The sequence below is a fragment of the Orcinus orca genome, chromosome 4 (genome assembly GCF_937001465.1).
Source record: "Orcinus orca chromosome 4, mOrcOrc1.1, whole genome shotgun sequence".
NCBI classification, from domain to species: Eukaryota; Metazoa; Chordata; class Mammalia; order Artiodactyla; family Delphinidae; genus Orcinus; species Orcinus orca.
The window spans coordinates 78,820,236-78,837,989 of record NC_064562.1 but is presented as its reverse complement, the minus strand read 5'-3'; the positions used below and the strand labels follow the sequence as shown (position 1 = coordinate 78,837,989).

The following is a 17,754-nucleotide window of genomic DNA, read 5'->3' as shown; positions in this document are numbered from 1 at the left end:
CACTTATCCGTTCTTCTGCCTCAGTTATTCTGCTATTGATCCCATCTAGAGTATTTTTAATTTCATTTATTGTGTTGTTCATTGTTGTTTGTTTCATCTTTAGTTCTTCTAGGTCCTTGCTAAATGTTTCTTGCATTTTGTCTATTCATTTTGCAAGATTTTGGATCATCTTTACTATCATTATTCTGAATTCTTTTTCAAGTAGACTGCCTATTTCCTCTCCATTTGTTAGGTCTGGTGGGTTTTTATCTTACTCCTTCATCTGCTGTGTGTTTTTCTGTCTTCTCATTTTGCTTATCTTACTGTGTTTGGGGTCTCCTTTTTGCAGGCTGCAGGTTCATAGTTCCCGTTGTTTTTGGTGTCTGTCCCCAGTGGCTAAGGTTGGTTCAGTGGGTTGTGTAGGCTTCTTGGTGGAGGGGACTAGTGCCTGTGTTCTGGTAGATGAGGCTGGATCTTGTCTTTCTGGTGGGCAGGTCCACATTTGGTGGTGTGTTTTGGGGTGTCTGTGGACTTATTATGATTTTAGGCAGCCTCTCTGCTAATGCGTGGGGTTGTGTTCCTGTCTTGCTAGTTGTTTGGTATAGGATGTCCAGCACTGTAGCTTGCTGGTCGTTGAGTGAACTGGGTGCTGGTGTTGAGATGGAGATCTCTGGGAGATTTTCACCATTTGATATTGTGTGGAGCTGGGAGGTCTCTTGTGGACCAGTGTCCTGAAGTTGGCTCTCTGACCTCAGAGTCACAGCACTGACTCCTGGCTGCAGCACCAAGAGCCTTTCATCCACACGGCTCAGAATAAAAGGGAGAAAAATTAGAAAGAAAGAATTAGTAGAAGTAGAAAGAAAGAAAGAAAAAAAGAAGGGAGGGAGGGAGGAGGGAAGGCAGTAAAAAAAGAAAGAAAGAAGATAGAGTAAAATAAAATAAAGTAAGATAAAATATAATAAAGTTATTAAAATAAAAAAATAATTATTAAGAAAAAAGAAAAAAATCAAAAAACAAAACAAACAAAAAAAACGGACGGATAGAACCCTAGGCCAAGTGGTGGAAGCAAAGCTATACAGACAAAATCTCACACAGAAGCAAACATATACACACTCACAAAAAGAGGAAAAGGGGAAAAAAATCATAAATCTTGCTCTCAAAGTCCACCTCCTTAATTTGGGATGATTCATTGTCTAAATGAGGGAAGGAAGGAAAGAAAGAAAGAAGATAAAGTAAAATAAAATACAGTTATTAAAATAAAAAATAATTATTAAGAAAAAAAATTGAAAAAACAAAAAAAAGGACGGATAGAACCCTAGGACAAATGGTGGAAGCAAAGCTATACAGACAAAATCTCACACAGAAGCATATACATACACACTCACAAAAAGAGGAAAAGGGGAAAAAATCATAAATGTTGCTCTCAGAGTCCACTTCCTCAATTTGGGATGACTCGTTGTCTATACATGTATTCCACAGATGCAGGGTACATCAAGTTGATTGTGGAGCTTTAATCCGCTGCTTCTGAGGCTGCTGGGAGAGATTTCCCTTTCTCTTCTTTGTTCTCACAGCTCCCGGGGCTCCGCTTTGGATTTGGCCCCGCCTCTGCGTGTAGGTCGCAGGAGGGCGTCTGTTCTTCGCTCAGACAGGAAGGGGTTAAAGGAGCCACTGATTCGGAGGCTTTGGCTCACTCAGGGCGGGGGGGCGGGGGGGGGGGCCTGGGGGCCTGCGGCGGCAGAGGCCGGCGGCGTGACGTTGCACCAGCCTGAGGCGCGCCGTGCGTTCTCCCGGGGAAGTTGTCCTTGGATCCCGGGACCCTGGCAGTGGCGGGCTTCACAGGCTTCCCGGAAGGGAGGTGTGGAGCGTGACCTGTGCTCGCACACAGGCCTCCTGGTGGCGGCAGCAGCAGCCTTAGCGTCTCCTGCCAGTCTCTGGGGTCCGCGCTTTTAGCCGCGGCTCGCGCCCGTCTCTGGAGCTCCTTTAAGCAGCGCTCTTAATCCCCTCTCCTCGCGCACCAGGAAACAAAGAGGGAAGAAAAAGTCTCTTGCCTCTTCAGCAGGTCCAGACTTTTCCCCGGACTCCCTCCCGGCCAGCTGTGGCGCACTAGCCCCCTTCAGGCTGTGTTCACGCCGCCAACCCCAGTCCTCTCCCGGCGCTCCGACCGAAGCCTGAGCCTCAGCTCGCAGCCCCGCCCGCCCCGGCAGGTGAGCAGACAAGCCTCTCGGGCTGGTGAGTGCCGGTCGGCCCTGATCCTCTGTGCGGGAATCTCCCCGCTTTGCCCTCCGCACCCTTGTTGTTGTGCTCTCCTCCACGGCTTCGAAGCTCCCCCGTCTGCCGCCCGCAGTCTCCACCCGGGAAGGGGCTTTCCAGTGTGTGGAAACCGTTCCTCCTTCACAGCTCCCTCCCACTGGTGCCGGTCCCGTCCCTATCCTTTTGTCTCTGTTTATTCTTTATTCTTTTGCCCTACCTTGGTATGTGGGGGGTTTCTTTTCTTTTGGGAGGTCTGAGGTCTGCCAGCGTTCAGTATGTGTTCTGTAGGAGTTGTTCCACGTGTAGATGTATTTCTGGAGTATCTGTGGGGAGGAAGGTGATTTCCGCGTTTTACTCTTCCGCCATCTTCCCGGAAGTCCCATGTTTTTGTGTTTTTTTTTAAATCAGAGAAACTCTGAAACCCCTACTAAGAAGTAGTTATTTGACCACTGCTGATTTGGTGGGATTTAAATTTATAAATGTACTTGCTGAAGCCCAGAAACATCTAGGCCCAATCGGACACTTAAAGGATATGTATTACCTTTGAGGCACACCTTGGCAAAGTAAGATAATGCCTAAGTAATAATTATTAAACTTTGTATGTGTCAGCCAGATTTGCCAACAATTAAGGCTGAAATTGGGGTATAATCTTATTTGAAAATCAAAGCCACACAATTACATCATCTCATCAGAAAGGCAGCAGAATTATAACATGCCACTGCCGTTTACATGAAGGACCTAAGCCCTGAACAATATTTTCAGCAAAACTCTGCTCTAACATAAGCCAATGAGATAATAAATGGGAGTTGGAAATGATTTGGAGTAAAATCCAAGATGTAGCCCTGAAGGAATGAGGCGAAGATATTCTGATACTCCTGCCTCTCCCAAGGGCTCTGCAAAACCCCTGAGGCCTTAACCTGTAATTTTCCAATAAATTCTCACGTCTCCAAACTTTACCTTACCTTAAGCTGACAAATAAAGCCCTGCAAACTGCTGTCTGAGAACAGTTAGTGCTCCCCAGATTTTCCATGAGTTCTTGTCTTAGCTTGAGTTCCCCCCAAAGCAGAATCTGACAGCAGGACTTGGTCCAGGTAGTTTACTGAAGAGGGATCCCCTGAAACAGGAATGGGGGGAGCAGGGAGAGTGATGTCAAGAAGGAAAATGTGTTATCAAGATGAGAACAGTACAGAAGGCCTCCTACAACCATTCACCTAAAGGTGAGGGAATTTATCCACTAGCTTCCATCCCCCAGTGGTTGGAAGTTGCCGAGAGAGACATTAACACCCCTGTACTTTGGGGTACTATTACCTGTAGGCTGAGCAGGGTCCTAGGGTATTGAAGAAGGCCCTGGGGCAGAACACGGAAGGCTGAGACCTCACACTGGAGGAGAAATGCTGTCAGAACAACACCTGGGCTCACATAGGATGACTGTCCATTGTAGCCGTGGCTGATATCAGAGATGGCCAAGGGGATGTGATGTGGGCCACCAAATGTGTTTGTTTTCACACTTTTACAGTGCCCAGCCTCTCTTGTAGCTAGGTTGTGATCATGTGATCCTTGAGTCTGTATGGAAGATATCTGACAAACCCAGAACCATATTCTTTTTTTTTTTTTTTTTTTTTGGCTGCACTGCATAGCTTGTGGGATCTTAGTTCCCTGACCAGGAATTGAACCCAGGCCCCTTGCAGTGGAAGTATGGAGTCCTAACCACTGGACCAAGAGGGAATTCCCAGAACCATACTCTTTCTACTCATGTCCACTTCACCAGGGAGGCAACAACCTCCAGGCAAGTGCGGGGTGGACATAGAAGGGAATTGTTTCCCAGACTCAGGCAACAGCTTCAGTAGGGCGATTGTGAGGATTAGGTGGTATTTTTCTGTCCTTTTCCCTCTGAGGAGCTATATCTAACAACAGATAGATATGGCCATAGAACCACTCACCTCCCTGTAAATGTACACATAAGCATAGGATTTGTTTTAAAGTCCTGGGTTTGAATCTCATTGCTTTGGTTTAAATCACAGGTCCATCCCTGTGGCCAAGGTGTGGAAAACTCTGATGGCCAGTCCTGGATCATGTGACATATATATGAGGTGAGCATTGTCTACACCCCGTAAAGGTAAAGGACAGTGGTAAATCAGGGTTAATTACTTTAAGAAAAGGACAAAAAATGCTGGATAGCAAAAACAAAAGCTATCTATAACACACTCTTCTTTTTTTTTTTTTAACTCTTTATTGAGGTATAAGTTAAAGACAGTGAAATGTACCAATCTTAAGTGTATAGCTGGATAACTTTTTACATATACTCTTGCATAATCACCACCCAAATCAATATTTAGATATTTTCAGAACCCTCAGATTTTCCCTTGTGTCCCTTCCCAGTCATAACTCTGCAAAGATAACTCTGCAAAAAGGGTGTAGACACCATAGATTATCTTGCCTGTGCTTGAACTTCACATAAGTGGAATCATACAGTATATGTTCTTTTGTGTTTGTCTTCTTTCAACTCAATATTATGTCTATGAGATTCATCCATGTCATTATGTATAGCAGTAGTTTATTTTTTTCATTGCTGTGTAATATTCTATTGTATAAAATACTATCCAATCTACTATTTTTTTAAATAAATTTATTTATTTGTTTTTGGCTGTGTTGGGTCTTCGTTGCAGTGCACAGGCTTCTCATTGTGGTGGCTTCTCTCGTTGTGGAGCACGGGCTCTAGGCACGTGGGCTTCAGTCGTTGTGGCATGTGGGCTCAGTAGTTGTGGCTCACAGGCTCTAGAGCACAGGCTCCGTAGTTGTGGTGCACGAGCTTAGTTGCTCCGCAGCATGTAGGATCTTCCCGGACCAAGGATTGAAACCCGTGTCCCCTGCATTGGCAGATGGATTCTCAACCACTGCGTCACCAAGGAAGCCCCTATCCAATCTACTATTGATGGACATTTGAATTGTTTCCAGTTTTTGGCTATCATGGATAAAGCTGGCATGAACATGCTTGTACATGTCTTTTGGTGGACATAAGCACTTGTTTGTCTTGGGTGTTTACCCAAGAATGGAGTTACTGGGTCAAAGTATATATAAATATTTAGCTTTAATAGGTATTGCCGAACAGTTTTCACTCCTACCAGCAGTGTATGAGAGTTTCAATTGCTACACAGTCTTGCCAACTCTGGGTTTTGCCAGTCCTTCTAATTACCTACTCTTCTTGATTTGTCAAATACCCTTCTATTATACAAAGAGATACAGATATTCACTAGTGGACTAAAACTCCCAGGCATGGGAAAGGTTCCATAGATCAACAGTTAGAGGTTGGGCTTCCCTAGTGGTGCAGTGGTTAAGAATCCGCCTGCCAATGCAGTAGACATGGGTTCGATCCCTGGTCCGGGAAGATCCCACATGCCGCAGAGCAACTAAGCCTGTGCGCCACAACTACTGAGCCTGTGCCCTAGAGCCTTCGAACCACAGCTACTGAAGCCTGCGTGCCTAGAGCCCGTGCTCCGCAACAACAGAAGCCACTGCAATGAGAACCCGTGCACAGCAACGAAGACCCAATGCAGCCATAAATAAATTAATTAACTAATTAAAAAAAAAAAACAACAGAGGTTGAACTTAAGTGCTTGGTCCTGACCCTAAGGGCAATAGGAACTCAGAAATGGGAGAGGTCAGCCTGGACATGGCGTTAGGTGATAGATACAGCCTGAAATCATGCAGGGGGACGTGTAAGGTAAAAAGGAAAGAGGGACAAGGACAGTGCCATGGAGAACACTAGGCTTTAAGGGGTATGTGAACAAAAGTCGCCCCAGGGAAGAAGACAGAGGAGAAGTTAAAAAGATAGAATAAAGCCAGAAGAAATTTATACTGTGTGAGGGCCATTTCTCCTTGTTCATAATGTATCCAGACCTCATAGAAGTGTCCGGCTCATAGCTGTTGCCTGAATGAATAAACAATTGAATGGAGTGGTGTCATAAAGATAAGGAGGCATTTCTAGAAGAGTAAACACTCCAGTGCTGCAAAGAGGTCAATGATGCAAGATGAGAACTAAGTGTTCCCAGGCTGATAGGCACTTGAACAGGAAGCCCTAGGATAGCCTCAGCCACTTCATCCTGAAGGGCTGTGCCTGAGTTGCTCTCCTCCCCACGTAGATGAGGGTGTGCTCTCCCCAGTGTGACAATAGGATGCTCCTTCAATGGGGACTCTCACCCTCAAGGCCTCCCCAACTTCCACCCTCATATCCTAGAGCTGGGTCTCTGGGTTCCCAAGTTCCTCCTTTGGTACATTGCTGAATTAGTTATCTATTGCTATGTATCAAAATACTCTAAAATGTAATGGTTTAGAACAACACACATTAATTATCTCACAGTTTCTGGGGTTAGGAATCTGGACATGGCTTAACTGGGATCTCTGCCTGAGTCTCTCAAAAGGCTGAAATCAAGTTTCAACTGAGGCCGGATCCATTTCCAGCTCACTCAGTGGTTGTTGGCAGTCCCTCACGGACTGTTGGACTGATGGTCTCAATTCTTTACAGGCTGTTTGGCCCCAGGATTCCCCCAGTTCTTTGCCATGAGGGCCTCCCCACCAAGGCAGCTTTAGCATCATCACAGCCAGCAAGAGAAAGAGTCTGCTAGCAAGACCAGAATCACAACCTTTTGTAACCTAATCACGAAAATGATATCCTACCATCATTGTCATATTCTGTGAGTTATACACAAGTCACCAGGTCCAGCCCACTCTCAATGGGAAATGGATTACACAAGGGTGTGAAAACCCAGAGGTGGGGATCTTTGGGTTTCATTTTAGAAATCCGCCTAGTACAACTGCCTAGAACCTCCATTCCTTCCCAAAAGTTAGGATCTGTTTTACTGAGAATAATTCTTCTCTGACAGTCATCTACGCCATCTTGGTTGAACCAAGGCAGAAAAATCTCATGACCTCAAATTTTCCTGTACTACTAATAGCTAATGCTTATGTAGTGCTAACTACATGTTGGGCTTTACGTGAGCTTTACAAATATCAACTCATTTAATCCTCACAACAGCTCTCTGAAGTAGATACTCTTGTTAACTCATTTTGCAGACAAAGCAACTGAGTCACAGAGAATGAAGTATCTTGCCAAAGGTCACACAGCTATTAAGTGGTAGCAATGGGATTTGAGATCCAAGAGTTTGGTCCCAGAATTCCTGCTGTTAAGCTGGAATACAATATTGTCTAGTCTAAGCATGGTATGACATAAAACCAAAACATTAAAAACATAAAACATTAAAAGCTGTGAGCAGCCAAAACCGAAATTGCAACATTTAATTAGTATTAAAAGAGATTCAATCCATACCATACAACAACATATTTTCTATCTCAGAGCCTTTCATTTATCAAGACTCCCCCTGCAAATGTTCCCTGAAGCCCAGCCCAAAGTATTTTTCTTTTTTTTTTTTCCTACTTCTCTCTTAGGTCCGTATTATATGGGTTGACTTGATCTTCTGGCTTCATTCTTTAGTATCTAGTCGATACAGTCCTTGACGTGAATTTTACAGAGAGAAGGGTAACCCTGAACTGGACCAAGCCATCAGAATTTTATCCCTTTTCCTAACTGTCCAGTCTGGTTTCTCTCTCCCTATTTCTGTATCACAAGAAAAACAGGATCAGTAGACAGAATTCTTCTTAGAGAGTAGAGGAGGGGAAGAAGCTAAGCAGTAAAAAAAAAAAAAAAAACTCTCTTTAGTTGGTGGAGGGTGTGGAGGGGAGAAAGGACAGTAGGTTAAGAACACGTAAGCTAATAAGCTGGTCGTTGTCACATTCCAAGAGATACATGACTGTTGTGCTATGTTTTTATTATCACAGATGAGGGTGCCAAGCCTCATCCTGTGATGTGGGGCTGTCCAAACAGAACTGAGAACCTGGGGAGGGGCGGGGAAGCTTCCTTCTCACAGCTCGCTCCTCTAGCTCTTTCCTCTCAGGCCGGGCTAAAGCACATGGAGCACCAAGGAGAATAAGAGATGCTTCCAGCTCTCCAAGCCCCTCTCCCAAACTACAGACCCAGGGTCCACACTTTGCTTCCAAGCCTGGGGTCTTTTCACTGGAAGATAGTGAGAGTTGATTTGGGAAAGATGAAGCATCCAAACTTCATTTTCTCTCCAAGTAAAACAAGGGAACTGACTTAAATCCTATCGTAGTTACCTCAACAAAGCCTCTCCAATAGGCCCCTCTTGCCCATTCCTGCTGCCCACACCCTCGTTCGTAATTTCTTCCCAGATCCACTTCAGCTGCTCCCTAAGTCATCCCCCACTTCCTGCCGTGCTCCACCTCAATCCCTTTCACATAACACTGCTAGTTTAATTTTCCCCATTACCAGTCTGATCACACGACTTCCCTGCTCAAAATCTCTCAGTTGCTCTCCATTCCCTATAAATCTTCATCTGAACCTCAAGGCCCTCAAAGCCCTCTTTCTAGACTTATTCTTCTACATGTATTATATGATCCACCTAAAATAGATGACTCACTGATTGCCAAGCACGCTATACTTTGTTCCTCTCATTCCCCCTGCCTCTAATCTACTTTCCTCCCCTACCCCATGGTACCAAATGCAAAGACCATCTGGAAGGGTACCTCTCTTGAGAAACATAACCAGATAATTACAGCTGAATGTAATTTCTGCCTTCTTTCATTTCCCATATTGTTCATTTGATCATCTTTATGGCATTTTTCTCATAGTAGCATATCTATATGCTACCCATTTATTAGAAAGTATATGCTTTGAGAGAAGAGGTGTTTTCTTGCTAATCTTCAAATTTCCAACAGTGCCCAATGAAGAGCCTTAAATGTTAAACATTCAATAAATAGTAGAAGTTTGAACTGAAATGAAGTTTGCAGGGCTGATATCTCTCCTGTCCTAATTTATTATCCAATTTATCATTTTACATCTTTCACTGGAATAAACGAAACACATTCCTTTGAAGAGGGAGGGCATGAGGGAGAGCACAGTAGAGGCCCTTGACCTGGGTCATATACATTCCATAGCATGAATTTCATCAAACTCCATGAGCATTTAGTCTCGGTGTTACCTAGTGGACAACGCCTTTAACTAGCCTGACCTCATGCTTTGTGACCCTGTCACCCATCAATGTGGGAGTGTGGCATGTCAAACAGGAAAAGCATCTATATCAAATCAAGTCTGCAAGTATCCATTCAGTACGTACTAAGACCAGCACTCTGTTAAGTGCTGGGGAGAGAGTGATGAACAAGAAAGACATGGTATGGGACCCTCCGGAGTATAATTCCAGCTACCATGTACTGATAGCTTACTCTACTAGGCCCTGGACTTGCATTGTCTCACTTAATCCTCACAGCAATCCCTAGCATCACCCTCATTTATAGATGGGAAAATGGAGGCTTAAAGAGGTCAAGTATTGTGCCCTGGGTTAGCAGGTAGTGGAGCTAGGATGTAAACCTCGGGCTTATGACTTAGGTGCATTCTTAGAAGCACTAACTCTGCTTCCTCAGCATGCTTTTGTTAGGCCCCAACTAGATTCTTTCTTCATTCTTTGAGTCTTGCAATGTGGCTTTGGGTGAAGTAATGTATAATATAAACAGTCTTGTCTTCCTTCGCCTCTGGAGCTTCCACATGTTCATAGGGCAATCTTGCTCTGGATTTCTCTGACATTCCTTCACCTACAATGCTCAGATTGAGAGAGCCTATGGACAGAGGCAGTGTCTGCTCATATATCTTAAAGGTATCCCTCCCACCTTTCTCTGCCCTGATACTCTTGACTATGTATTTTATCCTTTTCTATTGTATAGGTTTTTGCAAATCTTCTCAAATCCTTTGTGGAACAGGTAATGTATAAGTAAATCAAATATGCCTTATGCCTATTGGCTGCTCAGTATGTCACGTGAATGTAGACTCATTGATGCTTGACATGTGAAGGAGCCTTAGAGCAGCGGTCCCCAACCTTTTTTGGCACCAGTTGCATGGAAGACAATTTTTCCACAGCCAGGGGCGGGGAAGCAGGGGTGGTTCAGGCAGTAATGCAAGCGATAGGGAGCCATGGGGAGCCGCAGATGAAGCTTCGCTCACTTGCCTGCCATCACCTCCTAACAGGTACCGGTCTGTGGCGGCCCAAGGTGTTGGCGACCCCTGCCTTAGAGAACGTCTTATCCAGTTTTCATTTTGTTCCATAGAGACACTCTTGGGGTTACTGGACTCCTCGCCCCCACTGCTTTGGAGCACTCCACTCTAAATGTCTTTTGCATATAGAGCATCCTGGAACATTTCTTCTGAAAAATGGATTCTCTGACTAATAAAAGTTCAATGTTTTATTGGCACCCTTGTGCATTGCTGATGGGAATGTAAAATGGTGCAGCCACTATGGAAAACAATTTGGTGGTTCCTCAAGGAATTAAACATAGAATTATCGTATGATCCAGCAATTCCATTTCTGGGTACATAGCCAAAAGAAGTGAAAGAAGGGACTCAAACAAATACTTGCACACCCATGTTCAAAGCAGCATTATTCACAATAGGCAAAAGGCGGAAGCAAACCAATCAATGGATAAATGGGTAAACAAAATGTGGTATATACATACGATGGAATAGTGTTCAGACTTAAAAATTCTGACGCATGCTACAACATGTGAACCTTGAACATAGGTAAACCTTAAAGACATCATGGTGAGTGAAATAAGTCAGTCACAAAAGAACAAATACTGTATGATTCCACTTATATGAGGTACTTAGAGTAGGCAAATTCATAGAGACAGAAAGTAGAATGGTGAGTGTCAGGGTAGGGGAGAGGGAGGAATGAGGAGTTTCTGTTTAACAGGTATGAAATTTCAATTGGGAAGATGAAAAAGTTCTAGAGATGGATGGTGATGGTTGCACAACAATGTGATTATATTTAATGCCACTGAACTATATACACTTCAAAATGATGAAAGTGATAAATTTTATGTTACATATATTTTACCATGTTTTTTTAAAAGTTCAAATTCTAAGTCAGACAGAAAAAGACAAATACTGTATGTGGAAGCTAAAAACAAAAAAAACCTAGTGAATATAGCAAAAAAGAAGCAGACTCACAGATATAGAAAACAAACTAGTGGTTACCAGTGGGGAGAGGGAATGGGGGAGGGGGTAAGACGGGGGTGGGGAGTAAGAGGCACAAACTACTAGGTATAAAATAAGCTACAAGGATATATAGTACAACACAGGTAATATAGCCAATATTTTATAATAACTATAAATGGAGTATAATCTTTAAAAATTGTGAATCACTATGTTATACACCTGAAACATCTATAATATTGTAAATCGACTATACCTCAATAAAAAAAAAAGTTCAATTTCTCATTTAATAGAAGAAGAACCCACGTTTCAAGGTGAGGTGGCTTGTCCAAGGTCACTCAGCAAAGCGAGGAGCACAGTTGAGAGCAGCAGAACCCAGGGCTGCTGGCTGTCAGGCCAAGGCTCTCCCTGTTGTAACATACTCCCTCCTCTCCGGGAGGAGGGGTCCAAAGGAGACCCCAGGGAAACTCTGGAGATCATCACCCTCTAGAGCCAGGAAGTGTTTCCACAGCAGCCCTTCTCCCGTGCCCGTGGCCTTGTTATCTTCATTCTACTCTCCTCTCCCTTTTCACCCTGAACTGAATGTTCTTTTTTTTTTTCTGCTGCACAGCTTGTGGGATCTAATTCCCCACCAGGGATGGAACCTGCCGCCCCTGCAGTGGGAGCGCGGAGTCTTAACCACCACACTGCCAGGCAAGTCCCTGAACTGAATGTTTTTGATGGTCAATGCAAGTAAGGTCCTCACGGCAAGGCCCTGGAGAAACAAACACAGATGGAATGGCTCCAGTGAAAATGTATGTGTCGATGGGAGTTTTCCTGTTTTTTCCAACTCTCTTGGCTCTTGTTGGGATTTCTTTCAAAGTGGACTTTCCAGCCCCAGGTTGGCCCCCAAGTTAAGAGTTTTATTTTTCCATGTGCATCTCTCCTGAGCTTGCTGGTCGTCTCCTGTGGACGCTCCCGGCTGCCATGCTCCGGCGGCTCAGTTGAGCTTGAGCAGTGCCTGCATTTCTGGAGAAGCGTGCCCTGGCAAGCTCTGAGGGCACATCCTGTCTGACTGGGAGAGGGCACACCCTTGAGAACCAGGTTGTTTCACCCATTGAGAAAACATCTGCTCCCTTAGAGTGCTCAGTGTACCAGGGGAGAGACCTCAGAGAGACCCGAGTCAAGACTTTGTTTGGTCTTTGGATGGATGAAAGGCTTAGCCCAGGGCAGGAAGGCAACAAAACATGTTGAGAGTTTGAAAACCACTATGAGAGCTAAGAGGAACCTTCCACCAATACAGCAGCTAGTGCCCTGAAGGGAAACAATTCTTTCAGTCTTTGCTCACCAAATATGTATTGAGCACCTCCCACGGACTGGATACTGTCTTAGGAGCTGGTATATGCTGGTGAATGAGAGAAATAAGTCCTCTGCCTTCATGGAGTCTACGGTCTAGTGGAGGAAGCAGAAGCTAAGTAAGGAAACAACTAAATAAATAAGAACGTTATAAACTAAGACGTACTAGGGAGGAAACAGTGAGATTGATGGCAGGTAAAAGTGGCAGGAGCAGAGGTTATGCTGCTACTTTACATGAGATGGTTAGAGAAGGCCACACTGAGAAAGCTACCCTAAGCTGAGACCTGAAACATAATAAGAAGCTGAATCTGTGAAAAGCCAGAGGAGCAGCATATGCAAAGGCTACAAGAAAGGAAGGGGGTGGCATGTGTGAGGACCAGAAGGGTCACCAGTGTGGCTGGAGGACGGGGAGTGGAAGAGAGATAAGAGACCAGGACATGCAAGTCCTGCTGGGCTACAGTAAGGAGTCTGGCTTTTATTCTAAGGGAAGTAAGGAAGCCTTTGAAGGTTTAAACATAGATGGATATCCACACATGTCAGGTCTATAGTCCTCCGCTCTACCAGCTGAGCTCTCAAAGGGTGCATGGAAGGTTTTAAACATAGATGGAATTGGTTGTGAACAGACCTCACCTCCTTGGCTGAGACCTCCTTATCCTGACCATTTAACTCTCCAAATTACTGGGCCCCAGTTTTGTTTTTTTTAATATAAATTTATTTATTTTATTTTTGGTGGCGTTGGGTCTTCGTTGCTGTGCGCGGGTTTTCTCTAGTTGTGGTGAGTGGGGGCTACTCTTCGTTGCGGTGCGCGGGCTTCTCATTGCGGTGGCTTCTCTTGTTGCGGAGCATGGGCTCTAGGCATGCAGGCTTCAGTAGTTGTGGCGCATGGGCTCAGTAGTTGTGGCTTAGTTGCTCCACGGCATGTGGGATCTTCCCGGACCAGGACTCGAACCCGTGTCCCCTGCATTGGCAGGCGGATTCTTAACCACTGCACCACCAGGAAAGCCCTGGGCCCCAGTTTTAAATAAGCCCTTCTCTGCCCTCATGCTAAAGGGTAGAAACTGGGCTGTCAGAAATTCCAGAGACCCATGAGATTCCTGAAAGGCCTGGGCCATGTTAAATCAACTTTCCTAAGTTTCCATCCCTTTGTCTGCTTTTAAGGTGTTGGAATTCAGCATTAAAAGCCTCCTCTTGTCTGAGGCCTGACAAAGCAGAAGAGAAGCACAGAGCATATCACTGATCTCACTACATCTGAAATAAAGATCAAGCCAGCTGCTCTTTAAATTCAAAGTGCAGATTTCCTTTCCTGCCTCCTCTCATTTAACAACTAAAGTTAAGCAACAGGCATTGAACTGGTGAATGACACATTCATCAAAAATCTACCTGGGCGTATTTTCATTATTTATTTACCAAAGCTACAATTAACCTAATTAAGGCTCATCCATCTTCTCCCCATTGCCCCACCCCACCCACAGAGAAAAACCCAACCCTCTCCCCACCTGTTACCCAGAAAAATAGAAACTGCTTTATGAGGGCATGTGGACCCAGAGCCCTCTTACAGAGTCATCATCTGTGTTTTGTTCCATATACTGGTCTGGACCGTGGAGCATGGAAAACAGGTTGACATCTGTAAGAAATGTAGGGAAAGTGTCTGTCCCAGCTGGAAAGGTGGGATTCTGGCCCGTTTTCCTTCCTACTGACGGATTGTCTTTCTTTGGCCCCTTAAAGGATTCCTGGCTCCTGCTTGACTTCTTTCTTTTCTTTCATTTGTCTCATGAATATTTATTGAGCAGTTAATATATGTCATGCAAAAATGTCTTGTATGAGTCTTCTCTGGAATGATACAGTAGAAAGGCATGAATTCTGAAGTTAAAAGACCTCATTGTTGGGCTTCCCTGGTGGCGCAGTGGTTGAGAGTCCACCTGCCGATGCAGGGGACACGGGTTCGTGCCCCGGTCCAGGAAGATCCCACATGCCTCGGAGCGGCTGGGCCCGTGAGCCATGGCCGCTGAGCCTGCGCGTCCGGAGCCTTGCTCCGCAACGGGAGAGGCCACAACAGTGAGAGGCCCACGTACAAAAAAAAAAAAAAAAAAAAAGACCTCACTCTTGAGTCTAGGAGGTTTCACTTGCTGGAGCAAAACATTCTACTTCCCAAAGTTTTGGTATCAGCTCTGGCAACCTAAAGGCTGCTCTGAGGATCAACTATAGTGATGAGTATGAAAGCTCTGTAAGTTATAAAGTACTGCAAAATAACAGTTGGTTTTTGAGGATATTGCATTTGTTTTAAGACGGATCTCCTCAGGGTCACTTACAACCTCTAGCCAGGGGAAGCTCATGGAGGTTAAGCTTCACTTGTACATGCCCCATCCAAGGCCCATTGAGCAGCCCTAACAATGTATTCCAATGGTCTCACGTCTTTATAAAGTTTGGGAAATAAGGATATTTTAACAGCAACGGTTTAAGACGACTGTGTCTTTCCTCTCCGACTTTCTCACCATCAGTCTTCTCCTACTGAACAGTGATGTGTGGCAGTAGGCATTTTTGGTAACTGGCTAAAGAGAAGTTGAGTTGAGGATACATGAAGTTTGGACTGACTGGCATATATATCTGTGATTTGTAGTCACTTCCAGGTTTGGTCATGTTATCACAGGCCTCCTGGTATAGAAATGGCTTCTAAGAATACTCCTGACCCTCCCATGCCAACTCATCAGGCACCATAACATAAAAGTGCAGAGCCAAGGGCAAAATAGTGGTATGAACATGTCCCAAGGTACCCAACACCAGAAATAGATGTAAGTAATGGAGGAGAAATAAGGTTTGGAAAGTAGGGGACCAAAAGCTAGTCTTCAGGAAGTTCTTCCAATCATTAGATGTGTACAGTTGTAAGTGGAAGGCTCAGTTCTCATTGAAACTTACTTAAAAGTTTGCTACTTCAGAAATATACTTGATGGTACAATGTACACAATTATTAATGCGTCATATATTGTTTCTTTTTTGATGGAAATCTTGCAAAATAGAATTGATCACAATTCCTAGGTTTATAGGGCAGGTACCTGTAGCAGTATTGTCAATGACAAGCACATCTGTGTATGAAGACTCATGTTTTATGCATCAGATCAAATCAGATTACCTCTTAGCCTACCGGGTGCTTCTTGTGCTGACAAAGTCTATCGGTTGATGAAAACAAACACAACATTACCATAGACACAGGAAAATGGCCCAAAGAAGCAAGGGTTCCTGTATCAAAAGTCCCATACACATTCCATTAATAAGTCAATGTAAGTAATATAAAAATAATTTGATTACATAATTATGGAGATCAATACAAGAAGCAATTTTAAATTGCTCTTCTATATACCTTAATTTCAGATTAATTTTGTGTATTTTTTGACAATTACTATGATTTCTTTCCTCATTCTAAATAAATATTTATTTTGTGTTCTTGATACATAGTTAATTTTGTATTCATAATTTTGTATTAGTTTTTTTTTTAAAGAAGGCTCCCAAATTGTATAAGCTTCAGGCACATAAAAGCCTGGATCTACCCTGCCTGAACAGTGCAAAATGTGATTACTCCACCATGCCATAAGCACGAGTCCAGTATCCCTTCCCTACTCACTGCTCCCCCTTCACCAAGAGCTCCAAGCCCAGCCATACACATTGCTGATCCTAGGACCTTCCACCCAGGACCAGAAGCAGAGCATCCCAGAGTCTGCTAACGAAAAGATTCTCATTAGCGAGCTCCTGAAAGTAAGGGTTAGGGTAGAGTGCCAAGAGAGGCTAAGGAAGGAAGAAATCTGCAGAGGTTACCAAGGCAAATGCCTCTCAGATAAAAGCCATACAGAGCCATCTCACAGTAAAGATATTAAAAGATTGTTTACACATCTCACCCTGCACTATTTCAAGCAATGCCAGCCATAGGGAAATATTTCTGTGGTGTAGAATGCTAGTTGTCTGCCAAAATCCATCTCCCCCTTTTCCATAGACATAGATTTTAGGCCAAGCATAGGGACACTTGTGCAGAGATTCCACTTCCCAGCCTCCTTTGCAGCTGGCTGTAGCCCTGTGGCTAAGTTCACCAGTGGAACATGAGCAGGAGAGATGTGTGTAACTCATACCTGGTTTTCTTTTTTAAAAAAATTGCTTCCCTGGACTTTCTCCTCTCCCCTCCCTGCCAGCTGGCAAGTGACAGGTCTCACGTTTAAACATGTGGATGAGAACAATGCACTGAGCCAGAAGTTCCCAAACTTTCCAGTTCATAGCATCCCCCTAGTGTCTCAGTAATTTTATCATGGTGCTCCTGGGGCAAAAGAAAGAATAGTTCTGTATTTTAAGTAGTTTTGTCCAAACAACCTAACAAGTACTTATGTCCTAACCACTTAGTGTCAAGAACTGTAAAGAGTCTGAGGTTTTATCCTATTTGTAAACTAACAAGTTAGCCAGCCACAATTTCATGGGTGTTGGCAGAAGACAGGAGACTCTTGGGTCAGAGACAATGGAATGCATTACTCATGGCAAGAGCAATAGTCAGCGTGTCAGCACTGGCTTTGGTTTCCTGAGCCCCAGTTCCTATGGGGCTCTGTGAAGAGGGTGGTGTGACACCTGCATAGGCAGCAGGTAGCGTTACAGGAGAGGTGACCTGAGTCTCTCGTTACCAAGCTTTGGCAACCTGAATCTTTTGTAACGGGTAGTAAGCCTGCCTGATCTTTGCCCTAGAGGGAAACGTTATTTCTTTTTTAAAAAAAAATTTTATTTATTTATTTTTGGCTGTGTTCATTTTTGTGCATGGGCTTTCTCTAGTTGCGGTGAGCGGGGGCCACTCTTCATCGCGGTGCGCGGGCCTCTCACTGTCGCAGCCTCTCTTGCTGCGGAGCACAGGTTCCAGATGCGCAGGCTCAGTAGTTGTGGCTCACGGGCCTAGTTGCTCCGCGGCATGTGAGATCTTCCTAGACCAGGGCTCGAACATGTGTCCCCTGCATTGGCAGGCAGATTCTCAACCACTGCACCACCAGGGAAGCCCAAGGGAAACGTTATTTCTATTAGACTAGACAGTAAGTAGACCCACCCACCCTTTGTTCCAGAGACAGTCACTATCTCTGTCTTCCAAGCCTATTAGTTATACAAGCATCCTTAAAAAGATA

At 44.4% G+C, this 17,754-nt stretch overlaps 1 protein-coding gene across 9 annotated transcripts in view; it reads left to right on the top strand.

Annotated features, from left to right (window-relative positions):
- The window catches only part of LOC117200819 (uncharacterized), an 87,407-nt gene that overhangs the window by 59,818 nt on the left and 9,835 nt on the right, over positions 1 to 17,754 (top strand). For 4 of the 9 annotated variants that reach the window (XR_007477142.1, XR_007477139.1, XR_007477140.1 and 1 more), the window contains exons 3-4: positions 4,251 to 4,319; positions 11,892 to 12,075. Coding sequence is in view for 2 of the 9 variants with exons in the window: in XM_049709328.1 (XP_049565285.1) it covers positions 11,892 to 12,017 (126 nt within the window). In the remaining 7 variants the exon portion in view is untranslated. Of the gene's footprint in view, positions 1 to 1,766; positions 2,209 to 4,250; positions 4,320 to 11,891; positions 13,763 to 17,754 lie in introns of those variants that run through there. The other 5 variants (XR_007477145.1, XR_007477144.1, XR_007477143.1 and 2 more) reach the window with 4 other exon arrangements.